The sequence below is a fragment of the Cervus elaphus genome, chromosome 20, assembly GCF_910594005.1.
Source record: "Cervus elaphus chromosome 20, mCerEla1.1, whole genome shotgun sequence".
In the NCBI taxonomy this organism is placed as follows: Eukaryota; Metazoa; Chordata; class Mammalia; order Artiodactyla; family Cervidae; genus Cervus; species Cervus elaphus.
Window position 1 is genome coordinate 132,228,576 of NC_057834.1, and position 27,825 is coordinate 132,256,400.

Genomic DNA, 27,825 nt, shown 5'->3' on the forward strand with positions numbered 1-27,825 from the left:
ATCCCATCCCTCCCAGGCAGACAGCACGGCTCTCGGAGGTGCCAACGGGACTTCAGCCCTTCGTGGTCCAAGCCCAGCTTCATGCCCCTAGACTCTGGCCAAGCCAAGACAGCCGAGAGATTGCAGAACTAATGAAGATGTGGTTTCTGAGGTCACCTATGGCCAGAATCCTCTCCAGACACTTATTACCACGAGGTCCCAAGAGCAGTCCAAGCCTTCCTGTTGTTGGCTCAGGTCCAAACCCACTCTGGTGTTCTTTCCTTCCCTGTGTGGGACTCTTGGACCCCAGCCTGCTTCCCCGTCTGTATCATCACTTCTTCTCTTTGTCCTGTGTCCTTCCTGGCCCGGTGAATACAGTTCTCCTCTTCAGCTTTAACACACCAGTCCCCAGACTTTTCCTATGAATGAATTTATTTTCTTGTTAATCTCTGTGGGAGCATGAAGAGAGGTCATCAACACAGCAAATGTAGCGAATTGACAGAGCTCCCAAGTCCATGTTTCCAGATACTCATCTGTAATGTCATAAAAGAACAAAAATATTTGAAACTGAATTGTCCTACTAATGACGGAAACCACCAAGGCAAAAAATTAGCACCCCACAGCTTTCTCTTCTTTGGGGTGAGCTTGCCTGGCCTCAAGAAGGGATCCCACATAGGATGTCACCCCCCAAGAGGGCAACTGTACATGTGGCTTGATGCTTCTCAAGAAGCCCACCTTGGCATTGAAATTAACCCCTACCCCTTCCCATCCCAGATGCCCTTGAGACATAAGGATCCTGTTGTTCAGTTGCTAAGTCATGTCTGATTGTTTGTGACCCAGTGGACTGCAGCATGCCAGGCTTCCCTGTCCTTCACTATCTCCCAGAGTTTGCTTGAACTCATGTCCACTGAGTCAGTGATGTCATCCAACCATCTCATCCTCTGTCACCCTCTTCTCCTCCTGCCTTCAATCTTTCCCAGCATCAGTCTTTTCCAATGAATCAGCTCTTTGCATTAGGTGGCCAAAGTATAGGAGCTTCAGCTTCAGCTTCAGAGCTTCCAGGGAATTTTGGGGTTGATTTCTTTTAGGATTGACTGGTAACCTCCTTCTAATATAGAAGGCTTCTGCTTGAAGTGGGACCTCACCCATAAGGCATGCATCTGCTCCTGCAGTTTGAGATTCCCAGATGAGCCTGTTTGCCAAAATTTAGGGCACTGCCAGCGTGTTGTTTTCATTCTGCCATTCAGTCATGTCCAGCTCTTTGCGACCCCATGAACCACAGCACGCCAGGCTTCCCTGTCCTTCACCATCTCCCAGAGCTTGCTCAAACTCATGTCCATCGACCTGATGATACCATCCAACCATCTCGTCCTCTGTCATCCCCTTTTCCTCCTGCCTTCAATCTTTCCCAGCATCAGGGTCTTTTCTAATGAGTCAGCTCTTCACATCAGGTGGCCAAAGTATTGAAGCTTCAGCATCAGTCCTTCCAATGAATAATCAGGGTTGATTTCCTTTAGGGTTGACTGGTTTGATCTCCTTGCAGTCCAAGGGACTCTCAAGAGTCTCCTCCAACACCACAGTTCAAAAGCATCAATTCTTCTGCTTTCAGCCCTCTTTATGGTCCAACTCTCACATCCATACATGAGTACTGGAAAAACCATAGTTTTGACTATATGGACCTTTGTCGGCAAAGTAATGTCTCTGCTTTTTAATATGCTTTTCTTCCAAGGAGCAAGCATCTTTTAGTTTCATGGCTGCAGTCACAATCTGCAGTGATTTTGGAGCCCAAGAAAGAAAGTCTGTCACTGTTTCCATTGTTTCCCCATCTATTTGCCATGAAGTGATTGGCACTTATTAGTGTCAATATTAGTTAGGTCTCCTAAGAAAGGAGAAATTCCTGAAGCACTGGGAATTTGTTTTAAAGGATTGTGGGCTGCCCAGGACAATCCCAGACACATCACTATGTTCCCACCCAAGACTTTGGCCTCTCACTCTTATTAATCTCTTTAATTGCCCGGTTCATGAACTGGCAAGACTATGTACGAGCCACTGGGACTCCCTCAGTGAGTTAACCAGGCCCCAGACTTCTGTGTGTTTGGACCTCTGTTGGAGGTGTCTTGGGAGGCTGGCATGGGGAAGTCAAGGACCATGTTTATTGAGACCTCCTGAGTTATCCACAGAGCAAATTCCAGGAGGAAGAAATGCTGCAAAAAGGAAGGGCATGTATTTTGCATCCAAATACCCATCCAAACATGCATTTGCCCCACTCTCTTTGGTGTTTTGCATAAAGCTCCTCCCTCCCTCTAGACACTTTTACAGGACACAAGGCTAATGGTGTTCTTAGGGACTATATTATCTATTTAGGGATCTCTGTTCTCCATGGGAAAAGGAAATACAAGGTAGGGGAAGAAGAAACCAGAAAGCCTTCAGCATCTCCTACTTACTAGCATATGTAACTAACCACATAGTTAAGTCTCCTGACCCAAAGCACAGAATCCAAAGTCCTTTCTCCTAATATGTAATTATCCTTCTCTGAAGTTGTGTTTGCAAAGGCTGGGAAATGACCTTATAGAAGTATAACAAAAATAATTCTTGTCAAAGCTACATCACTGAGCTTTAAAACCTCTGAAAAGCCTTGTCAACCCTGAGATTTCATAATTTTTTTATTTCCTAAGTCCTCATCCTGCATGTGGAAGAGGAGAATTTTCCTTGGCCACATCACAGGTCAAGGAGAGACTGGAAACAGGCTGACACTTGGGAACATGAAAAAGTAAGAAGCAAGAAAGGAACCTTCAGAAAACGCGAACCCCACTCATTGGGGAATGTGTTTCATGAAGCTGTTTGTTCTCTGATCCTGAACATTCTGAAGAACAGTTTGCAATCTCCATTTTCCCATGTCTTCCTCAAGGATGACAGACTCTTAGGAGACCACAATCACAGGCAGACCTTTCCTGGAGACCTCTGAGGACAGGATTCGAAGTTATTCCATAAATACTGAGGCTGAGGAATGAATGAATCTTAAATACCTTAGATAAGAAAGTGAGAGATGACAAGAATAGGTGATGAGGAAGTAATGCTAGATGTGCCCTAGTGAGCAGACTATAGTTCTTCCAACAGGCAGACCTTTCCTGGAGACCTCTGAGGACAGGATTCAAAGTTATTCCATAAATACTGAGGCTGAGGAATGAATGAATCTTAAATACCTTAGATAAGAAAGTGAGAGATGACAAGAATAGGTGATGAGGAAGTAATGCTAGATGTGCCCTAGTGAGCAGACTATAGTTCTTCCATTCCTGAAACTTACAGATATCTTTTGCAGCAGCATCTCCTGCCAGTCCTAAAAAAAAAAAACCACCTACATTTAGGAGTTCCAAGGTCAAATGTTCGAGCCTCATTCAGTTCAGTCAGTGCACCCAGATGATGCATAACAGAAGTCGTAAGTCTCTGGGCCATCAAGGACTTGCCGAGATTTCTGGCATCTGAGACACACTGCAGGAAGTTAACTGCCCATCTCTGCAGCATCATCATCTTGCTGATGTACCTCTTCGGTAAAGAGTCAACAGTTGCCACCTGCCCCAAAGTGCAATATTCTATGCCAGACTTCCTTATACTGTTGAAACAGAGGCTGAACACGTCAGTGGAGGCTATTCTGTCAGGTAATGCCCAGGACCGGAGAATCCACCCTCAGTCCTGTTCTACAATAGTACTGGCTCCAGCTGAGGCCAGCTAGCCAGTCGGGGAGTCAGAGCGATTCACCATCAGGATATTGCCTTCAAGGGGACCCGGTACTGCCTGTTGCGTGGACTACATCTGGAAAATATCAAAAGATAAGAAAACCTGGCCAAATATGAGGGGCTTTCTTTTCTCATATTTTTGAAAGGCTGAGTGAATCCCCCTTCCTTGGTAGGCAGTAGAATGGGGAACATGGGATTATACAGTATTCTTATATTCTGAAACTAGACTAGGAAAGGAAATAATCCCAAAACTGAGAGGCAGATACATCAACAGTAGATGACGAGGTACATGGCTTAAGTTTTTATTTATACCAACTAACCAAATGTGGTCTTTGCAGTTGTTCTTTACTCACCAAGGCATGTCTAACTCATTGCAGCCCTGTGGACTGTAACCCACCAGGCTCCTCTGGATTTCCCAGGCAAGAATACTGGAGTGGGTTGCCATTTTCTCTAGGGGATCTTCCTGACCCAGAAGTTGAACCCATGTCTCCTGCATTGACAAGTGGATTCTTTACCGCTGAGCCACCAGGGAAGCCCCAAAATGTGGTCATTAAGATGTTTCTATTGATGCCTACATACGTGGATTCTTGAGGAGATACATTCCACAGCACTTGGAAACTATCTTCTCATACAGTTGCCATTTAGCCCTCAATTTTCTTTCTCCTTCCTCAAGCTCACCATGATCAAGTCTGATCTAGTGATGTCTCCCATGAATCTCTGCATCCTGAGCTGCGCTGCCTCTCACAGATAGTAGATCTTGCAGCTTTATCTCCTGTTCTCCACCTTCCTCTACCTCTTGGGTCTTTAAAACTCTCTTGGGTGGGTTTGTACAAGATCATAAGTCAGATAAATGCAGAATTGTGGCAGGAGGCAGAGGGCAAAGAAAGAATGAAATGAGAGATTGAAAATGTTTAATCCAGAGCTCACCTGTATTACATAATCTGTGAATAAGAAAGCCTCAGTTAAAGGCCCAGGATCAAACTTCAAGCTTGACTATTGAGCAACAACTCTGCTAGAAGTATGAACTTTTTTCTCTTGGCAGTGGGAAGCCAGAGGAGGTGTTTCATCAGGAAAGGAAAAAATCAAATAGTTGGAGAAGGAAATGGCAACCCACTCCAGTATTCTTGCCTGGAAAAGTCCATGGACAGGGGAGCCTGGCGGGCTGCAGTCCATGGGGTTCCATGACTGAGCATGTGTGCATGAGGGAGGAGGGAGATGGGTTGGTAGCAATAAAGTGGTGGAACTAAAAAAAAAATCAAATAGTTGTGGTTGTTCATTGTTAAGATTTAAAGAGAAAGGCTGGATTAGAGGGGGAGTTTAAGAGAAGGGGATATTAGTTACAAGGCTCCTGCAGTAAACTTCAGGCAAGAGAGTAAAGTTCAACTCAGATGAGCATCTAAGCTAAGACAGTAGAACGGGGAGTGGAGAGGGTACCGGATCAGCAGATGGTGGAGAAGAGGTGAAAGAGAGGAGGTCAGCTTGGACCACATTGGCACCAGCCAAGAATGAAGGCAGGACTTCTTCCACAAAGGCTTCCCTCTGCCTTCTTTCCTCCCGTGTGGTATGGGCCCCAGGGCCTCACGCGTGACCTCTATGTGTCATTTGACCTCTGAGTACTCAGACAGGAGCCTGTTCAGGTGACTCAGGTGCACACACAGTTTCACTGCCCTCTTTCTTAGGGCCCACTGCTTCCCCATAACAGAGATCCAACATCCTTCTCCCACTCTGCCACTCTCTTTCCTTCCCTGCTAAAAACAATGGGGTTTTTTGGATCTGGTCCATAGGAACCAGCATAGGCGTCTGTGGTGACCCTGGCATCCCAGCCCACGGCATCCGTCTAGGGGACAGCTTTGCCCCGGGCAGCCTAATGCGCTTCAGCTGTGAAGCTGGCCACGTGCTCCGGGGGTCATCAGAGCGAACTTGTCAACCCAACGGCTCGTGGAGCGGCGTGCAGCCTGAGTGTGGAGGTAATGTATGTGACCATTCTGCTTCTCCCCTTTGCCTGCCCCAAGGTCTTCCCCTGTTTTCCTGCTCCCTAGTCCCTGCCCTCACCCGCACAGATAAAATCCAAGGCCCCATTTAAACCCTTGACCTGGTGGAGAGTGGACATCAACAGAGAGTTCACATTCATCTCATTAGTAATCCAAAGGCAAACATATCCCCCACCCTAAGCTAAGAAGGGAAGATACCAGGATAAACGAAGTTTTGCAGGTTTGTTCACTTATTTCCATATAGCTTCATTCAACAACTATGTGCCAGATGATATAGTATATGCTACAGACACAATGGTGACCAAGTCAGACACACCTTCCCCTGTTGGAGCTTACAGTTTAAGATTAAACAAACATCCAAAGTGCCAAAAAAAATACAAAATCCAATTTTACAAAACACTTTAAAAGTAATACAAGCCCTTAATGATGGTTCCTGGGATGGCCTCAGTGGGGGAAGAGGACAGACACAATATACAGTCATCATCTAGCAAGGGAGACGTGGGAATGGAATAGAGAAACAGGGACATATGTAATTACCAGGCGGCAGCACCAAGGGTTCATTAAGGTAAGAGCCATTAACTTAAAGTGACAGTCAGCATTAGTCTGGGCTTTTGTTCAAGCTCATTTTGCTACATAGCTTCAGACACAGGGTAGGTGAAGCATTACATGTAGTTAGGGTTTTACTAGGTAACTAGTAATTAAGCATAGGCAACTAAGGCATAAAAAAGGTGTCAAGGGAGATAAGGGTATATACAAAGCAGTGATTGTGACGGATCCTAGCAGCGAAGCTGGGGAAGAAGGGAATAGGTTCATCAGTAAGAGGCTATGAAAAGGTGACAAGATCATTGGATTATAGGTCCCAATCACCAGGAAACAAATTCCAGAGGGAGTGAGCTGAAGAAATAAATAGCAGTGGTTAGCAAATGGGCTGCATGGACTTGAGACTGCAGCATGGTCCTACAGAGCAAGGGGAGGTGCCCTGGCCCATGTTCGGGGACACCTGCCCGGGAAATGACACAGATGCAGTCAGTGCCCTCTGCCACTTGTCTGTCCAAAGTCCTGCCTTTCTGGGGGTGCAAAGTTAGTTTTTATAGAATTTTGTAGGCATAGTAAGAAGCATAGTAAGCTTGTGGTAATGAGTGTATTGGCAAGGAAAGAATTTACTATATTCTCACATATCCACTGTGACCAGGTTCCCTTTCTTGCCACACAGACCCCAGGGTGGAGTCAGTCACCATGTCAGGAGGGCTCAGGGAACAGAAAGTAGGTGGCTAAGAGTTTCAACCTGGAAGCAAGTTTTTGTTGAATGAGTGTTGTTTGTGTGTGTAACATGTACACAACTCTTTGTGACTTCCCTTGACAAGCTCCCAGTTACCTTTCAAGGTTCTACTCAAATTCTTATCTCTAGCCCCAGTAAGCCACTCCCTTCTTAGTGCTTTTTTTCCTTCAAGTGTAGCACTTGTCACATCATATTTTAATTCATCTGTTTATAGGTAGGTTCTTAAGATAGACTGGACTCCTCAAAGGCAGGGGTCATGGCTCAGTCATCACTGCATTTCCCGTACCTACGCAGCACAAATACTTGTTGAATGGATGGGTATTAGAGCCTATCTGATCTACAAAATGATTCTTATCATTTTGGGATCATTTTGGGACTTTGGGACCATGCAAATGTCATACATACTTACAAAATAAAATTAAATGAAAAATTATAAACAAGTAATCTCTATCAAAAATCAAAATGGAAACAAATGAACTTAACTATGTGTCAAGTTGGTGATTTAATAACCCAGAGAATTATTTCAGTTGACTTGAAAAAATGAAATTTGAATATGGTATATATATCCTAAGGACAAAGAACTGCAATGAAATCTTAAACTGGTTCTAAAACTGTATGGTTTTAGCAATCATATTGCTGGTAATCAAATTGGAGTGACAATTCTGAAACTATCACATATATAATACCATACTCTATATGGATAAAGCAAGTTAAAATTATTTATTGTCATTAAGAACCAAGATTTTAAAATAAAAGAGGTATCATATAAAAGATGAAAAAGTTAAGGAAAAACTCCTAATTCTAAACTTGGCTTGGAAATATCAGTATAAACTCATAGTGTATTTTCAATTTGAAAAGTTATTTTTCCAATCTAAAAGTCTAGAGTCAATGACCATCTCAGTAGCAATGAGTGCCCTTAATGCCCAGACTGTAGTTTTAAATCCATTGTCCATTAGAAGGAACCAGAGCTCTTTAGGGAAATGGCTGATTCCAGGACTGGGGCAGGAAACACACAAGATGAACATGGACACTTGTCACTCCAGCAAGGAATCTACCAAACACCACTGGGTCATGTCAGAGGAACTCAGGAGCCAACTTCAAAGGGTCTCCATTAGTCAGAGATGGAATAATTTGAATGTCAATAAGAATAAATGACAACAGAAGGCAGCGTAACAAATAAACTTAAATCTGTGAATTCAAATGATTGTCATTTGGAGCTTGCTAGGGAACCAACTAATTATTCTCATATCTGATTTCTTTTTTTGAAATCAATCATTAGTCCAACATTCCTGTGTGAACTCTATTTCAGGGTAAGCAAATATTTAATGATGGGCAAGTTCTTTATTAAAGAACCCAAGCGAATGCAGAAAGAATGTGGAATTGATCAACAGGGATCCACTGTATAGCACAGGAAACTCTGCTCAATATTGTGTGGCAACCTAAGTGGGAAAAAACTTGAAAAAGAATAGATACATGTGTATGAATAACTGAATTACTGTGCTTTACACCTGAAACTATCACGACATTGATAATCAACTATACTCCAATAATACTCCAAAATAAAAAGTTAAAAAAACAATTTAAAATTTTTTAATTTAAAAAGAATTGTAGAATTAAAATGATACCATTTCTGTCCCCTAATGAAATATGAATCTGGTCAACAATGATTACTTTCTATTGAAACCATTAAATGGCAACTAATCGGAGCTTAATAATGCCAGATAAGGCAGTCAGACCTGACCCACTGGACAGCCTCAACATCACTGACAAGGAGGCATGCGGACATTCTGTGCCTCTGATGTGATGTGAAAAACACAAAACCACTTGCGAAGTACCTTTGTCAAAAAGTAGAACCTGATTGCAGTAATGATAGAGGAAGATATTGAACAATGCCTCGTTCACCAAGTTAGTAAAATCCAGAAAGTGGGAAGTTCTACCAGTTAAATGCCCTGATTTCTGTGACAGATAAATTATAGGAGAGGGTAATCCAGTGACCTCTGGATTCAGAGAGTCTTAGAGACATGCAATCAAATGTCATGTGTGGACCTTGATGATTCAAACAAATCAACTATTAAAAAAAGAGATACAGACAGAGTCTTGAAGAAAACTAAGCACCACTTGGCTATTTGGTGATATGAAGGAATCGGTTAAAGTTTTAGGTGTGATAACAAAATAGACATGATCTTTAATTTTTAGAAATCTTAAAACATCCCCCCAGGTCTCTCCTCCCCTTCTGAGGGTGGGATGATCAGACATGGGAGCTTCCCAAGAGGGATGCTTTCAACCCGCAGGCTCCTGGTGTAACCTGTGGCCTCCACTCTGCACAGGACTTAGCCTAACCCCGGGGGATGCCTGCCCTTGTTCTGATGAGTAATGTGTTCCTTCTGCTTCCTAGTGATCTCTTGTGGGAATCCTGGGACTCCAAGCAATGCCCGAGTCCTGTTCAGCGACGGCCTGGTTTTCTCCAGCTCCATCGTCTATGAGTGTCGGGAAGGCTACTATGCCACAGGCCTGCTTAGCCGGCACTGCTCGGTCAACGGCACCTGGACAGGCAATGATCCGGAGTGCACAGGTGAGACCCTCTGGGCTCCATGGCAGTGGGGCTCCTCCACGCCAGAGAGAGGGCTGTCTGCCAGAGATTGGGAAGACTGGCTGGTGTTGAGGGACTTGATCCTGAATGAGAATCATGCAAATTGTCTCCATTTACTGAGCACGTACTGCGGGACTGCCACTGAGCAAAGTGCTTTGTTTTCAGGTCTTCTGATGCTCACCACAATCCCCTGTGAAAGTAGGAAAGTGAAAGTCACTCAGTCGTGTCCAGCTCTTTGCGACCCCATGGACTACACAGTCCATGGAGTTCTCCAGGCCAGAATACTGGAGTGGACAGCCTTTCCTTTCTCCAGGGGATCTTCCCAACCCAGGAATCAAAGCCAGGTCTCCCGTGTTGCAAGAGGATTCTTTACCAGCTGAGCCACTGTTAGCTCTACTGTCCCATATGAGACAAATGAGGCTCAAGAGAGCTTCAGAATATGTAATTGCTATTTTCCAGGCTCTAGCCAGTTCCTGGGGCTTTCTTTTTCTCTTTTAGGGCAAACCCCCAGTGCTGAGCCTGAAAGCTGCTGCCATCTGTCATCTTTGTTAGCTCCATTTTGCCCTTCAATCCATCCCCACCCCAGCCTGGCTCCTCCTTCTTGCTTCTCCTAGAAGCAACTCCAGACCCTTTTCCTTGAAAAGCAAATCACCGTGGGGCCCAGATGGAAGGAAGTGATTATTAAAGGGAATCTTATACAACATTCTCCCTTTCAGAGTCCTAGCTGTGAATTCCAGGCTCCATCTGAATTGAAATCCCCTGTCAGGCTCACTGTTGCTCCGAGGTCAGAGCTCACCAATCCCCACCCTCACTTGATACTGTAACACAGGAATGACCACTGCATCGGTCACGAGGCCCTGCTCCTAGTCCGCTGGGCCCACGGAGGCCTCCTGGGCAGAAGAGCAGTCAGTAAGATGCCCTTCCCAGCAGACAAATTGTCTTATCAACACATCTTAGGTCCATCATGTGGTCCATCAACACACCTTAGGCTCTTCAACCTGGACACCTCCCTCCCTCTGGTCCCCAGCCTCATTTATGGAGGGAGCCCTCTGAATACTTCCTCTTAGAGGGGTGGGCTTTACATGGACCAGATGGGCTTCCCAGCCCAAGTTGCTGGGGTGTGTAAGGATGGTGCGGGCAAGGAAGGGGGTGTAGGACAGCCTCTGCAGGGAGACTTGGCTGCAGGGAGTTAGAATGATCGGCACCCTAACTGGAAACCTGGGAGGAGATGCAACATCCCTTCTCTGACAGTTTTCCTTCCCAAACGTGTGGGGAGCAATCGGGATGGTGTTGGGATGCTAAGGAGGTAAGAGTCTGTGCTGGGAGTGAACGAAGCTCTGTCTCCACGTCCTAGTCATAAACTGCGGCGACCCTGGGGTTCCAGCCAATGGCCTCCGGCTGGGCAGTGACTTCAGATACAACAGAACTGTCACCTACCAGTGCGTCCCTGGCTACATGATGGAAACACACAGGGTGTCTGTGCTCAGCTGCACCAAGGACCGGACATGGAACGGCACCAGGCCGGTCTGCAAAGGTGTGTCTGGGGGCTACAGATGTGTGGACGCAGGGCTGGAGCAGGTACAAAAGCCTTGAACATCTAGGAGGGAGAGGGTGGTGAAGCAGAGCCCTAACGTCTAATCTGGGGGTGTGCAAGGGGAGGCGTGGTCCCTGAACATCTACAGGGAGGGAGTGGGAAGGTCCTGAGCCTTGAACCTGGAGGACAGGGTTGTGCAGAGAAGAATGGGTTGTTGCAAGTTGCAACGAGACCGCGTTCCCAAGGGAAGAGGGGTGGTTCCTGATTGCTCTCACTTAGCCCGGGCTCCCAGCAGGCCAGTTGCCTCGGTGCCGACGGCAGCCCTGGTTTCCCAGGGCAGCCCCAGCACTCCGCCTACCTTGGTCTCCCCCAGCTATCATGTGCAAGCCGCCCCAGCTCATCCCCAACGGGAAAGTGGTGGGATCCGACTTCATGTGGGGCTCAAGCGTGACGTACGCCTGCCTGGAGGGGTACCAGCTCTCCCTGCCCGCGGTGCTCACCTGCGAGGGAAATGGGTCCTGGACCGGAGAGCTGCCTCAGTGTTTCCGTAAGTCGCTCACAGGGGGCCTCCGGGGCATCTCTCTGCTGGCTCCTCTCCTTGCCCCCTTAGAACTCTGCTGCTGGAAGGCCTAGAACGAGGCTCTCCTCTCCAAATCAGGGAGCTTTGTCAAAGACCACTATTAAGAAAGGAAGGGATCTTAAAGGAAGAATGTGAGAATATCTTCACTGAGCCCTGGCTCCAGTCACTGGGTGGCGTCACAGTGGAGGGAAATTAAACCAGATACGGGAGATGCTTCTTAGCTGGAAAAGCTGTTAACTGATTGGGATAGAACCCAAAGATGGAGTCGGAGGTGGGCAGGTGGAGCAGTGCTAGAAACATGCCTGACCTGAAGGATGAGACCCTGCCCTGGGACACTTGTGGTTTTCTGGCAAGAGGATCATTTCTTATCTACCTGCCCTGATTATGTCTTGAAGAGCCCCAAGTCCTTTCCAGGGCTCATTTCTTACCACATCCCCCAGAGAAGCAGATTCCAGCTCACTTATTCATGTCTTACCCCATCATTGGGTTCTGGAAGGTTTTCTCATTTGCCCATGCTTTGGACAAATTTTTTCTTTCTACTTGGCGTTTAGCTAATGCTGCAGAAAACTGTCGACATAACTCACGACACTGTTTGGGGACCTCTGAAACTTTACTTCAATTTGGGAAATTTCGGCAGAGCTGAAGGCCAGTAAAAGTTGACCCAGGAAAGGCAACATGTGGTTTATGGTTAAGCCCTTAGGCCTTGACATTCCTTCCAGGAAACATGACGAGGATAGCAAGTCTCCAGGTTCAGTCTGGACACCTTGCATTTTCTTGGGAAATAGATGAATTGCTTTTAAACAATGAAACATGGTTATCATTTTTTTTAATGTCCTATATCTGAAAATACAAAGAAGAATGAAATAATCATCTGAACCCTCACTTCCCAAAGATAACCAGTTAGGCTTGTCATTACATTTCCACACAATCACTAAGCATTTTTGCATGTATAGCGGTGTATACACAATTTTCTATAAATGGTATTGAATCTTGCTATTTACAACTTGTATTCATTGACAGGCCATCAGCTCCTTGCTCTGTCAATATGTACTAATCTATACATCATCCTTTTTAATGGTTTTAAAAAAAATTCCCCTATTATAGATGCCACACTGTTTTAATCTTCACCTACTGGTGATAAATTTGGATCTCTCCAGTTTAACCATGTTACAAACAGTTCTGCAATAAACAGCTTCAAAAGGAACATTTCTTTACCCTTGTGGTAAAGTCCTAGGAGTGAGGATGCTGGGCCATCCAGCACACTATACTTCTTGATACATGTTGCCAACGTGTCTTCTAGAAAAAGTGATCCTATTTACACTCCCACCTGCAGTTGATATGACTATTTCTTGACTCACACCCTCATAAACAATTGATTTTGCCAATATTATTAATATCTACCAACCTGAGAAGTTTTAAAAAATGTCTAAGATTTTAAGATATCTAAGCTAAGATTTTAATTGGCATCACACTGCTTCTTAGCAGAACTGAGCTGCTCTTTGTCTGTCATCCATTTGTATTTCTTATTCTTCGAGTTGCTGCTTCCTAAATGTGGGAACTTTTGATCAGCTCAGCCTTTAATGAACTTCTGATTGATCCATCCAGGCTGCCCAGATTCCAGGACCAGGCTTCCATTTGATTTTTGCATCTGATTTCCAACCTCTTGACTCTGTGTACACACACACACAAACACACACACAAACACACATACACACACACAATCATAGCACAAAGAATGTTCCTCATGCTTGAAGTGATGTCTTAGGGAACTTTGACTTCCATAGTCAGTTTTTTAAGATCCTCTCTGCTGATTCAAACAAAATAGACACTCTTAGACCCTGCTTTCTGTAGGGTAAGTGCACAGTCTGGAAAGGCATTCGGCAATACGGGTCAAAAGCTGCAAACACACTCAAACCTTTAAAGATAATAAGTTCACTCCTAGAGAAGTCTCCTAAGAAAATAATACAAGTTAAACAAAAGCCACATGTAACTTTATAATAATAGAAAATGCTTAAGAAGAGGGTTATGATCAGCTGTAATCATTTTGTACAACATCTCAGTGCAGATTTATGTAGCCGGTAAGTGATCATAATGTCATAAACACGGGACATGTTGACAGAATAGCAAGTGAACAAAGCAAAGTCAACAGCACCTGGACATTGGGTTTGCAAGCACACATGTGTTTGCATACAGCTGAACAAACCCTAGAAGGGAAGGAGCACAAAAATGCAAAACCATTTTGGGTAGTAGGATGATAGTTTATTTTTACTCGATGTTCTAAACTTCCTCTAATGTTACTCCTTTACACTGATATGATGATTAGGAAGCATTTGAATCTGGAAAGGAGAGGAAACCTCAGAGCTGCATTGAGGCAGGTGTAGCCGTTGACGCAGAGCTTCTCCACAGCCAGAGTTCAAGGGGAACCAGGAGGAAAGCAATGCAGACCAATGACTGGGTGGGGGTAAAGCGGGGCAAGCAGGCTGAGTTCTAGACAGCGACTTGGACCTACTTCTCTCCCTCATCTCCCCAGCTGTGTTCTGCGGAGATCCCGGCGTCCCAGCCCGAGGCAGGAGAGAGGACCGAGGATTCTCCTACAGGTCGTCTGTCTCCTTCTCCTGCCAGTCGCCTCTGGTGTTGGTGGGCTCTCCACGGAGGTTCTGCCAGTCAGATGGGACGTGGAGTGGTACTCAGCCCAGCTGCATAGGTGAGAGGTGACCCGGAGCAGGGTGTCCCTTCTGGTGGACATCCTTCCTTAGGGCCCAAGATGATGAATTTTCTTCCCTGTCTCATCTGCACAATGGGGCAAGTGCTCCTCAGAGCTCCTTAAAACAGGATGTGAACTAGCCAGCATTCATATGCCGCCCAGAATCACAGTCAGCCAGGGGATGACTCGAGGGGAGAGTCCAAAAGGCAGGGCCATCGGGACACGCCTCCATCCCCTTTCCCATGTCTGTTTCTCAGAGTGAGCAGGGACCACAAAAGTTTCTGTCACCATGGTCTGTTTCTTTGTTTTTGCAATCCAGACCCCACACTGACCACGTGTGTGGACCCCGGCGTGCCGCAGTTCGGGATACAGAACAACTCCCAAGGCTACCAGGTAACGAGGTCCACCAAGATCAGGGCTCTGTGCCTCCTGTCCCTTCCGGTCACTGTCAGTCTCAGAGGACCCAGGGGCCTTCCTCAGGACAGCACTGGGGGGGACGAGACATGGGAACCTGAAGAGAGAAAGCAGCCTGTCTCTTTAAGCCATGCTGCACGGTAGCCCCTCTCCCCCCGCCCACCCAAAGAAATGGGCAGGTGTTTCCACCAATCAGAGAAGCTGGTGTGGAAGAGCGGGATTCACGTGTAGCTCCATAGACACTGCTCAGTAGCCGTGTGTGATGGGGACAGGGCGTTTACAACAATACAGAAATCAGTGAGACAGGTAGACCTCCTATCCCCAGGGAAGCCATACCGGGCCCAGACCCGGCAGTTGGAGCAAGCAGGTGCCACATGGGAGGCCCATCCCAGTGGGATACAGGCTCCAGGGACACAGCTCAGAGGGAGCTTCAAAAGGAAAGGATTTGGACCTGGATGGGCCCCTCTGCGCAGAAGGAAGCAGGAAAGAAGGGGGTATGTTTAAGGCAAGACAATGAACCGGAGCCCCCGATGTGCCCAGGGGAATATCAGGGACCACACCGGAAATGGCAGGTCAGGATCTAGCCAAGCAATGGCATTTATTCACTTAGACCATGTTTGACAAATATTTACTACCGTAAACTATTCTAGGCTCTTGGAATACAGTGAGAACAAAAACAAGCCAAGTGCCTCTAAGGGCTGGTGACGATAAATAAACAAGATCATTTCTGCAACCAGCAAGCACTGCACATGGCTGAATACACAGGGCTGTGGCGGGGAAGCGGGGGTGCAGTTTTAGGAAGTATAGTGAGGGGAGGGTTTTCCTGAGCTTGGACTGTGGTGCCCTTGGTGAGAAGGGCGGGCGTACCTGGCAGGGTCGGCAGCCAGTGCAGAAGCAGAGCCAGTGCACGTTGCAGGACTAGAAAGCTGGCCCGCCACCAGGTCCAGAGGATAACGAGAGAGGAGAAGGACATGAAGCCCAAGTGCCAGCCTGGGTTTGAAAACCTCCCTCACTTCACTTAGCACTGCCCTGTGAAGTTAAATATTCACACATCCTGTTACCCAGAGGTCCCAGTCATAGAAACCAAGCCCAGAGACCGTCTCACACATGTTACCTAGAAATGAGGAAAACCGTGGTGTGGTCACAGCATGGTTCATCACTCAGCAGTGAAAGGGAAGGAACTATATCGCCACACAACGTGGATGAATCTTAGAAGCAGAGTACTGAATGTCAAAGGATACTATTTCAAGGAATATTAAAACCAAGAAAAACTTACACTGTTTAGATATATATGATCACGTTTGTGATAGTAGCCTTCCCAGAGGGCACTAGTGGTAAAGAAGCCACCTGCCAATGCAGGAGATGCAAGAGACACAGGTTCAATCCCTGGGTTGGAAAGATCCCCTGGAGGAAGACATGGCAACCCACTTCAGTCTTCTTGCCGGGAGAATCCCATGGACAGAGGAGGCTGGCGGGCTGCGGTCCATGGGATCACAAAGAGTTGGACACAACTAAAGAGACTTAGCACTCACGCACGCACATATGTGATAGAATTACTTTGTAACGATGCAAGGAAATGAAAAACACAAAATTGAAGAGACTGGTTATCACTGAGGGAGCTGAGCAACAGGACGGAGAAGGAACACAAGGAACACGTAGATAGTTACAACCTTATTGATGCTGTTCTAGCCCTTAAGCTGAGTAGCAGGATCCACTTAAAGTGTCCATTTTATTGTGATGACTCATGTCTGTGTATTTGCCATATATTCTTCTTACACAGCAAATATCACCTAATAAATTTTAAAAAGAGAAGGCCATGAACTGGGTCAGGTCAGGCCTTGAGACCATGATAAGCATTTTGGATTTTATTCTCCATGTCACAGGAAACCATTTAAAAGGGACTTAATGTGATCCATCATTTGAACTATCACTCAGGACCCCGAGGTAATAGGGGTTAGGAATGGAAGGACTTAGAAAGGACTTCAGCATCTCGAGAGAACGATGAGAGTGGGGCTGAGCTGAGCAGGGGTAGCAACAGTGGGCATAGTGGACCTAGAGAGATTCAAAGGGATCAGGAGGTATTTTGTCGGTAGAACCAAGAAGACTTATTGATGGATTGGGTAGAGAGGTTGAAGGAAAGAGAGGAATCAACAATGACCTGAGGGTTTTTATTTGCCCTTTACCCCCAGCTGGGTGCCATTTGCTGAATAAGGTGATGAAATACAAAAGAAAATACAAAAGTGGGCACGGATGCAGGCCGTGAAAGTTAAGTTTCACCTTGAGTTTGATTTTGTTCCCGGGCATCATAGAGACACGTGAGGGTTTTGAGCTGGAAAGCAATGTGATCCGAGATGCACTTTAGGAAGCTGAGCTGGCAGCATTGTGCCCCGTGGATTGGAAATGGAGAGATGGAGCTGGTGGTTGCAGGGAACATCAAGTCAGACAGTGAGGGGCTACTGGAGGGTGAAGGTGGAGCAGGGGGAGAGATGACAGGGAGGGTGGCAATTCTGCTCATGAGATGTTTACAAAGCACAGCTCTAGATTCTATAGGGGACATGTCCTGAAAAGAATTTATACATTTATGGAGGGAAGAGACATGCACAGTAATATTCTACATCCCACAGTTCTTCACATGTTACAAAATGCTTCCAAACCCACCCCCACATTTGAGCGTCACAACATTCCACTGTAGTTGTGGTGGGGCTATTCCCAAGTCTGCACCAGAGGGGCTGAGGTGTAGAGAGTTTCGTGTAGCCAGTCATCCATGAGTAAATGTGGACACCAGAGCTCACAGCCAGGGTCTTCTGATTCTGAGTCAGGTACTCCATCCACTGTTGCAGACTGAGATATATCCCACAAGAGCGTTGACCTGGCCCAGGGAGTTGGGGGAAGCCTTGTGGAAGAGGCATAATGTAAGCTGCCTCAAGGGATAAGTAAGATGTAATCGGGCAGAGAAGCAGAAGGGTGGGTAGCAGTAGGGTGGTGGGAGAGTAAGCAGTCGAGGGATGGGTGAGAAGCATCACTGGATGGAAGGTGATCCTGGGAACCTCCATCCCGGCCACAGGTTGGAAGCACCGTGCTCTTCCGTTGTCAGAAAGGTTACCTGCTCCAGGGCTCCACCTCCAGGACGTGCCTCCCCAACCTGACCTGGAGCGGAACCCCGCCCGACTGTGTCCGTGAGTGCTCCCAGATAACTCCTCTCAGCAACTCATAACCTCCCCGACCTGGGCCTCCAAGATGTGCTTGAATGCTCAGAGTGACAGGGAGCTCACAACTTCTCACTGGGACCATAGTGATCTCTTTGTCGTCCTTACCCCTTGGGCCCCGTTCCCCCCCCCCAGAAGATATTTCTGCACAAAAGCCTTTCTGGTATTCTAAGGCAATCCCTCTGCCTTAGCAAAGAAAAAGAAAGAACTTTCCCATGGCTGCAGATACCACAATGACAAGGCCTACCCTCAGGATGGAAAATCTCAGGCTTTTGACTGTAATTACTCCCTTTCCCTCAGGAAAAGTGCCTAGGTTCCCTCAGGGTCAGCTGAGTCATTATCCACATGATCTCCATGTTGACCACTTGCATAGACATCAAGGCTGGTGGGGCGGGGGGTGGGGGAGGCGTTGCTGGCCATGAGCGGGGCCCATAAGGGAAAGGATGGGGCTGTTCAATCGAGAAATGGGAGCATGGGGGAGAGGCCTCCTGGAAACCCCAATCTCCCCCTACCCAGCAATGTCTTCCCTCTCATCCAGCCCACCACTGCAAGCAGCCAGAGACGCCAAGCCATGCCAACGTCGGGGCGCTGGACCTGCCCTCCATGGGCTACACGCTCATCTATTCCTGCCAGGAAGGCTTCTCCCTCAAGGGCGGCTCCGAGCACCGTACCTGCAAAACAGATGGCAGCTGGACGGGCAAACCACCCATCTGCCTGGGTGCGTGTGCCCTGTCGGTGAACCTCTCCACAGTGGGGGGCCAAAGGGGACAGCTGAGCTTGAGTGAGAGGGCCAAAGAAAAGAAAGAACTGTCATTTCCAGAGGCTGGAAAACCTGCTTCTGATTTCCTGAGGTGTTGAGTCTAGAAGATGAAAGCAGAGCAATCTAAAGAGCTCATAGTGAAGCCACCCCAAGTTTTATCTTTCTACCTGAGCTTGAACACTCCCCCAGGTGTTGGGTATAGCTTCCCTTGTGGCTCAGTCAGTAAAGAATCTGCCTGCAGTGCAGAAGATCTGAGTTCGATCCCTGGGTCTGGAAGAAGGAAATGGCAACCCGCTCCAGTATCCTTGCCTGGAAAATCTCATGGACAGAAGAGCCTGGGGGGCTGCAGTCCATGGGGTTGCAAAGAGTCGGGCACGACTGGGCAACTAACACTTACTTACTTACTTAAGGGTTATACTTAATCACCAGACAGAGAAAAACTGTGTTCCACTAAAATGAAATAATGCATTATGCATATATGCATATCATAACCTTGATAAAACAGCACCCACTCACTGATCCCTCAGGGTTACCAAGAAGTCCCAGACCTCCTTCCTCCTGTTCTTCATTCATTTGAACTCTTAGTTGCAACATGTGGAATCTAGTTCCCGGACCAGGGATCAAACCCAGGTCTCCTACATTGGACGCATGGAGTGGACTACCAGGGAAGCCCCTAACTCTTTATATCATTCTGAGAGGGGTCCATAGCATCATCAAAGTAGTCCACCACCTGGTCTGAGAGGATAAGTCCAAAGCAAGATTTCAAAGAACCCATTGACCTAGTGTTGGTGAGATGGCCTTTATTTTTCTAATAGAGCACAGACTAGAGGCTGAGCCTGTCTTCTCCCCTTCTCTTTCCCCAGCAGAGGTCCGGCCCAGTGGGAGACCCATCAACACTGCCCGGGAGCCTCCACTCACCCAAGCTTCTGGTATGTCTAGTCTAGAGCTTTGGCTCAAGAAAGTGGTGTTGCTTCCTTCATCTAGTTACCCAGGAACATGCACATGAGTTTCTGAGTACTCAGTGGAAGGGCATGGAAACAGTCTACAGAGCCCAACAGATTTCCCCATCTACCTCCCAACCCCAGGCAGACCTCAGGAGGAAGTAAGCTTGCAAGAAACAGAAAACACATACAGAAGAAAGACCAAAGCCTTCTAGAAACATGTCCAGAGCATCAAGCTCTGGAGCCACAGATTACCCCAACCCCTTCTGGCACAGGTCCAGGCAGTGTGTGGTCATAGAGACGCAGGTCCTGCTGAGGGAGCTTGCTGCAAAGGTTATGTTTCTAAGACAGATATTGTGTCTTTCCAAGTGTGATGCCCAGAACGGGTACAGAACTACAGGTGTGGCCTGACTAATGCAAAATTATTCTAGACTTATCATACCCTTTTTGGAACTGTATTCTTTTATTTACCATATTAGCATCTGTGTTATACAAAAAGAGATTAGATTTGGCATCAAGCTCAACTCAAGTTCCATTTTGGTCACTGACCAGCTGTGTCCTTGGACAAATAACCTTCACCTCTTGAGCTCCAGTTGACCTTTCATTAAAATAGGAGTCATGATACTCTCCTTAGAAAATTATTATAAGGATACATAGCAGTTTTAGTAGCTGTCATTCATTTTATGCTTTTGTGATATTTAGTCATTTAACCCCTGATGAGGCAAGTGGGATGGCCCCCATTTACAGAACTACAGGTGTGGCCTGCACAGGTGAGGAAGTGGAGGCTCTTACACATGGTCAAACAACCGACTAGGGAGAGGCCGAGGTGAGAGTCCGCATCTGCCTGCCTGCCTCTGTCCATGTTTTTATCTACAGCTTAATACCTACATTGGTTTTCTCTCCTCTCTTTTCCCCTTTCTCCACCTTTTCAACCCCTTCCCTCTTTTTTTCTTCCTTCTCCTTCTCTCTTCTAGTTCATTCACTCCCTCTTTCTCTCTCTCCCTTCCTCTCTCTCTCTCTCACACACACACACTTTGACTTTTTCCTTTTTCTTCATCCACTTTCTCTCTCCCTCTCTTTCCCTCCACCCATCCGCTCTGAGACACAGAGCCTCACGAGGAGATCAGGCACTCCAAGCCCACCCCACCCACCCGCCGGCATGTTAGATGCTGGGGAAGACAATCTCAGGGAGAGAACTGGGGTCAGTCGTCAGGTGGCCTCAGTTCTGCCAGCACATGTGAAAGTCCCTCTCACGTCTGTTTCTTAACTCCTCTAGTTCCTGGCGATGTTTTCGCCAAGAATTCCCTATGGAAAGGGGCCTATGAGTACCAGGGGAAGAAGCAGCCAGCCATGCTCAGGGTGACTGGTTTCCAGGTCATCAACAGCAAGGTCAACGCCACCATGATCGACCACAGCGGCGTGGAGCTGCACTTGGCTGGTAAGGTGCAAGCCACCTGCAGGAAAGCCTGCCAGGTGGTGAGGGTGATGGGCACACGCTCTAAGGTCACTTCCTGTGCTGTCCTGCAAGGTTCAGATTGGTCTGTAGGCAGGGGAAGAGGAAATGTCTGTTCATCTTTGTTTACACGGTAAAAGCACCGCAGACTACAGGGAAATGGTCAGATGACAAACATTAGTAAATTGAAAGTACAAAAAAAAAAAAAAAAACCTCTTACAAATAAAGAGACAAATACCCTCCCTAAAAACTGAACCAAAAATAAAGGCAGATAACTCCCAGAAGCCAAAGTACAGTTAATAAACAAATGGAAAAATATTTTTAGCAATAATCAAAAGAAGTGGAAAATGTCACTTTCCACTTATTCCACTTTTTTAAGCCATAAATTTTGGTGCTAGTCCAGTGAAGGTAGTACTGGTCAAAGTATGAAATAGTATTGTTGAACAAAATAACTTGGCAATTTGTATCAAGAGCCATGAAAATGACTGGACCCATCAATTACACTTCTAAGAATTTTCATCATAAGAAATAGTTATAGAGGGAATCAAACATTTGTGAAAAAAAGAATGGGCTAATTGTATAACATAAAACCTGGGAATAGAAAATTGTCTCAAAAGAAATGGATATATTAATTATAGTATGTCTGCTGGATAAAATACTATGCCAATTTGGGAGAAAGTACACCCACTACAATGCATTTAAAATGTAACTCCAGTTTTTAAAGGGAAAAAAATATATATTCATAAGAAAGAAAATTGAAAGTAATTACACCAAAGTGTTAACAGTGGTTATTTCTCAGAAATGAGACCAGGAATGAATTTTCTTTCTTCATGCATCACTGCATTTGCCAAAATTTCCCCAATTTTCAAATTTTATATAGTCAGAAAAACTAGATATCTTGGAAAGCAAATGTTTATTGAATAGATAGGTAGATCAATGGATGCCTGAGTACATGTGAATACACAACCCCTCATGCAGTCACAACCACTCATTCATGCGTGCACACACAAATACAACTAAAGTTCATATTCACTCAGGTGCTCTAAAACATAGTCCTAAACATATCCACACACTCTGGCACACATGCCCTCATGTATTCCCTGCACCCACTGCATTGTAAGCACACCATGTATTAACTGACCCTTGACATATACAAAATCCTATTCCCTTTATTCTCAAGCATGCATGTCTAAACAGGAACACAACCACAGACCAGTAATCCACTTGTTTATTAGCACACATATGCACATTCTTGCATATCCTCACATTTCAGCCTACACAAAGTCACGGGCCACACTACGCTTACCTTACTCCAGTTATACATGGGATGTTTATAGCAATATCTACACATGAAATCCTTCTCAGAGGCTTGCCTGGTGGCTCAGTGGTAAGGAATCCACCTGCCAATACAGGAGCACAGGTTTGATCCCTGCTCCAGGAAGATCTCAAATGCCACAGAGCAATTAAGCCCATGTGCCACAACTATTAAGCCTGTGCTCTGGAGCCTGGGCACCACAGCTGCTGAAGCCTGTGCACCTAGAGTCCATGCTCTGCCACAAGAGAAGCCACTGCAATGAGAAGCCCATGCACAGCAGCTAGAGAGTGGCCCCCACTCACAGCAACTAGAGGAAAGGAAGCAGCAAAAACCCAACACAGCCAAAAATAAATAAATTAACTAAAAAAAAAAATCCTACTCAGACACTCACACCCACATACCCACAGACTTGGGTTTTGAAAATTTACCGGATCTTTCAAGCGTACCCTCTGAACTTTCTTTTCCCAGGAATTTACAAGAAAGAAGATTTCCATCTCCTCCTTCAAGTTTACCAGATTACAGGGCCTGTGGAGATCTTTGTGAATAAGTTCAAAGATGATCACTGGGCTTTAGACGGGCATGTAAGTTCAACAGAACCTCACTCAGGCCTTGACCTCACTGTGTCCTTGCCCTGTAACTGATTCCCGTGTCACTGGCTGGAAGGAGGGGGATGAAGTGGGTGGAAACTTAGGATCAACATGGAAACTTGGGAGGAGGGCTTCTATGGGGCCAGGACTGGAACCAAGGGAGTCCCAGTCTGCTAGTGAAGTGAACACAGGAAAAAGATAAAAAGGGCCAGGAGGCTGAGTCTAGAGGTGTGTATCCGAGCGAGATACAGTAGATTCCTAAGTGTAAGCAGAAAACACGGAATTATAACCCACGAGGAACTACTGTACATCAGAGAGAACTCTGTTCAATGTTATGTGGCAGCCTGGATGGGAGGGAAGTTTGCGGAAATGGATACATGTGTATGTGTGGCTGAGTCCCTTTGCTGTCCACCTGAAACCATCATAACATTGTCAATCGGCTACACCCCAACACAGAATAAGAAGTGTTTTTTTTAAAAAGTGGCCAAAGATGAAAGAGGAAAAGAACAGAAGAAATGGGAGGTTGGCAGCCCAAGAGTAAATTCAAGCAGGTTGAAGGTCACGAGGTGGTTGTGGGAGCTGGGAGAACGTGATGAGTCCCAGGCACACACTGAGCATCTTTGCACACTTAAGGATCTTGGCACATTTGAGGGTGATTCAGCACAGCTTGAGTCACCAGGACCTGGGAAAAGGAGACAACTCCTCGAATTCCCTTGTGGGAAAGACTTGTTCCATGCACGGGCCTTCTTCAGGTGGAATCCAGGTCTGCAGGGATACTTCTCTGCCCAGACCTTTCAATTTCACAGGCAGGGGTGTGGAGCAGTCACCCGTCACTCCGTCAGCTTCCCTGTCTTGGATCACTGAAGCTAGAAGTGGAGGGGCGGGAAGGAGGAAGAGGTCATGAGGCCGGAGAAACAGAGAGCTGAGTCAGGGGGCGTCCTCACGGCCAAGGCCGTGGGGGTAGAGGGCTGAGGGTCGAGTGACTTTGCTGATAAACACTAAGGGAGAAGCGAGTGGCTTCTCCAGGAGCTGGCACGTGGGGTTAGCTCCTGGGGATTCTTGAGAGTATTCTATGGATCCCCTTGGGTATCCTGGTCCTGGCTGGCTTCAATAGTAGAGGTCCAGCTGCCGTGCCAAGACAACAGACTCCCCCACACTGGGAGGAGGGCAGCCAGAGGCGAGAGAACAAGGGTCAAACTTGGGAGCTGGAGTGGAGGCCAGGGACCGGGTGTCAGGGGTGCTCTGGAGGGCCAGGAACAGCCAGAGCAGCTGCCTGGGATGACAGCCAACCATGGACCCACTTCTGTGTCACCCAGGCTGTATCTGGGGGGGACGGGAGGGGAGGTCAGCCTGGAGCGCAGTGGACAGAGGGCTGCACCTGGGGATGGAATGGGAGTCAGAAGGGACCCCAGTAGTACAAGAATCCTCAGAGTTTGCATGTCTGTGTCTGGGACACAAGCCTCACAGAAGCAAGTGCAGAGGGAGCCAGAAGCAGTTATGTCCCCAGCTACCCACCTCCAAAATTAATAGCTTATTGAAATAAGGATGAACTCCCCAAAGTATATTCAGTCTGCTAAGTAAGTTTTCATCAGGGTTTGGTTTGTTCCACAGTGTTCTAAAACTCTTTTTTTTTTTTTTTTTGCATAATAAAATAGTTAACACATATCCAGAGCCTATTAAGTATTCTAAACATTTTATCTATATTGACTCATATAAATCTCGCAGCAACCCTATGACATAGGTACTGTTATTGTTCCCTTTTTAAAATGAGAAACTGAGGCACCGACAGATTCAGCAACTGGACCAGTAGAAGTAAAAATATCTCCCTCCCTCCTACAAGCAGTTGGAGCCCTGCCCCCTCCCCAGTGCCTCTCCCTCACCCGGGTGTGGGCAAAGAACCGATGTCCGCGGGGGTGACAAGGGGCGGGTGATGCCAGCCAACGTGTTTGGCAGTGGGTACCTGTGGGCATACCTCTGGCCTGGCTGGCAGGACCCCTGGCTCCTTCCGGCACACCTCCAGGGTTTGTATAGGTGGAATGTGAGGAGCCACACAAATGTGCATATGTGTGTTAATAAACTGGATTACCCTCTCTGCGCCCACCCTCACAGGTCTCCTCGGAGTCCTCTGGAGGCACCTTCGTCTACCAAGGCTCTGTCAAGGGCCAAGGCTTCGGGCAGTTCGGCTTTCAAAGACTTGGTAACTAGCATCCGTCAGTGGAGTGTGAGCTCAAGCGGGTGGTGGGGAAATGCGCGTGTTGGCATGGACGGCAGGGGGGTGGGGTTCTTAGCCTTCTAGGGTCAGGGATATCTTTAAGATTTTGATCAAAGCTGTGACCTATCTCCTCGGTAACAGTCATGGTACATGATACAGGCAACCATGGTCAAACCGTTTCCTGCTCAGCCCTGGAGTTGAGAGCCCCCAGCTTCAGGGACACTGGGTCTCAGATGTGTCCCCTCAACACTACCTGGCCAGCCCTGAAGCATTGCTGAGCCCTCCCCGAGCATTATGACCACGTGGGGCTCACAGGGGCATCTCAGCCCTGGAAGGGTGGTTTCCCTGTCCTCGTTTTACAGATGAGAATATTGAGTGTCAAGGAGGCATCCTCCCCTACTTCCTCTCCGGCATCTTTACCCTGCACCAGACGCCATCAATGTCAAGCATCCTCACCCCCAGAGATTAGCCTGCACCCAGAGCCTCTAATGGGGAGGGGGTCCTGGCTTCTGGGAAGCAGTGCAGGGGGGAGACAGGAGACAGCCCCCAGTGCTTGAGGGTCAGCTCTCTATCCCCCAGGATGCTGACACTCCAGTCACCTGGGACCCCCATCTGCCAAGGCGGTGCAGTGTGTTTTCAGCTCTGATCTTCAGAGAGCTCCTCCTGGTCTTCAGTGGAAACCTGCTTCCCTGTGGTTTCCACTCCACCCCGCTCCTCCCCTGGAGTTGTTCTCAGCTCTGCCCTCTTAGCTGCAGGAGTGAAAGCTCTCACCCTTCTATACAGCAGCCCTGTGAAGACTTGAGGGTAGTCCCCCAGGCCCCTTACACGCTGGAGAGACCCAGGAGACCGAGTTCTCGTTCTGACTTCACCACCGATGCCCAGTCTCCCGGGACAGACCCGTCCCCTCTCAGAGGGCGCCTCAGCCCCTCATTTTGGTGGGGCACTCTCACAGTGGTCTTCTGAGCCCTCCCAGTCAGAGGGAGGGAGCGGGGAGGAGGGGAGGCCCTGAGCACTCCCTCCCGCCTCTCCCACCCTCCAGAGTGGGTCCACCTTCGTCTGCCTTATATTTTGGCTTCCTCGGAAGGTTTCACGTGATAAAAGGCTTCTATGCCAAAAGAAGCTTGGAAACATCCAGGGGCTGCGCTTTTTTAAGGCTCTGGGGCACAGTTTCAGATTCTCCAGCAGACTGGCTTCCCCAGGCCTGACCAGCATGTGTGGACTGACCACCCTTCCCCAGGGGATGGCCCAGTTTGGGGGGAAAGCTGCCGGGTGGGCCCTGGGCAGCACCCCGAGCCGCACCCCGCTTCGCAGCAGTGGCCACTGTGTCTGTGACCTGAGGTCTCTGCTCTGGGACTTTGCAGACCTCAGGCTGCTGGAGTCGGACCCGGAGTCCATCGGCCGCCACTTTGCTTCCAACAGCAGCTCAGTGGCAGCCGCCATCCTGGTGCCTTTCATCGCCCTCATCATTGCCGGCTTCGTGCTTTATCTCTACAAGCACAGGTATGGGGCAGGGACAACAGGGTCCCACAGCAAGCGCCCCTCCCCGTCCCTGACCCTGACCGCCCCCCGACCGCAGAGCCTCCCTCTCCCGCTTACAGCCCTGAGTGTCTCTTGACAGCTTGTTCATGCTCTATCTCACTCCCAGGAGAAGACCCAAAGTTCCGTTCAATGGCTACGCGGGCCACGAGAACACGAACGTTCGGGCCACGTTTGAGAACCCGATGTACGACCGCAACATCCAGCCCACAGACATCATGGCCACCGAGGCGGAGTTCACAGTCAGCACGGTGTGTACAGCGGTATAGCCCCCAGGCCTGGCTGCCATCGCCGCCGCCACCGAGAGCCCCGCCTCCGGCAGCCGGTGAGACCCGCAGGCCTGGTGACGAGCCCAGCGCGAGGGGGAGGGAGTGCCCGCTACTGCCCTGTGCCAGCCACCGAGGCTGGCACCTCCCTACGCCTGGACAGGGACCCTCGTCACCCCCTTTACAGATGGGAGAACCCAGGCACAGAAAAAGGAATTAACTTGGCCAAGATCACATAGCTAGCAAGAAGTAGGATGGCAGGATCAGAATCCAATCCCAGGCAGGGGGCCCCAAGACTGTGCTCTTAGCCACTGGGCTCAGCAAAATATCCAAGTAGGCTTATTAGACAGAACTCTCCAGAGAGAGAGAGAGAGATACATATGTATACATAATATATGCATATGTATGTCCACATATATATGTAAACTCTCAAGATATATACACACACATATTGTGTTTGTATTGTATACGTAGATACAGAGAAAGAAGGAGAAATTTATTTTCAGGAATTGACTTACAGGATTGTGGGGCCAGCAAGTCTCAAGTTCATGTGGAAGGTCTGCAGGCTGGAAATTGCATCAGGGGTTGAGGTTGTAATCTTGAGAAAGGCAGTCTGGAGGCAGAATTCTTTCTTCTCAAAGGAGACTTCAGTCCTTTCTCTTAAGGCCTTCATCTAATTAGTGAGGCCCACCTAGATTATGGAGGGTAATCTGTTTTATTCCAAGTCTACTGATTTAAATGTTA

At 47.6% G+C, this 27,825-nt stretch overlaps 1 protein-coding gene across 2 annotated transcripts in view; it reads left to right on the forward strand.

Annotated features, from left to right (window-relative positions):
- Positions 1–27,196, forward strand: part of CSMD2 (CUB and Sushi multiple domains 2) — a 684,323-nt gene extending 657,127 nt beyond the window's left edge. Inside the window, exons 57-70 of one of the 2 annotated variants that reach the window (XM_043878199.1) lie at positions 5,498–5,680; positions 9,379–9,555; positions 10,928–11,107; positions 11,481–11,654; positions 14,218–14,391; positions 14,711–14,784; positions 17,870–17,981; positions 18,550–18,729; positions 19,635–19,700; positions 20,989–21,150; positions 22,949–23,061; positions 25,177–25,264; positions 26,641–26,779; positions 26,925–27,196. In XM_043878199.1, the coding sequence (XP_043734134.1) occupies positions 5,498–5,680; positions 9,379–9,555; positions 10,928–11,107; positions 11,481–11,654; positions 14,218–14,391; positions 14,711–14,784; positions 17,870–17,981; positions 18,550–18,729; positions 19,635–19,700; positions 20,989–21,150; positions 22,949–23,061; positions 25,177–25,264; positions 26,641–26,779; positions 26,925–27,084 (1,982 nt within the window). In that variant the 3' untranslated portion in view covers positions 27,085–27,196. The remainder of the gene's footprint in view (positions 1–5,497; positions 5,681–9,378; positions 9,556–10,927; positions 11,108–11,480; positions 11,655–14,217; positions 14,392–14,710; positions 14,785–17,869; positions 17,982–18,549; positions 18,730–19,634; positions 19,701–20,988; positions 21,151–22,948; positions 23,062–25,176; positions 25,265–26,640; positions 26,780–26,924) is intronic. The other variant, XM_043878200.1, reaches the window with a different exon arrangement.
- The last annotated feature ends 629 nt before the right edge of the window (positions 27,197–27,825 follow it).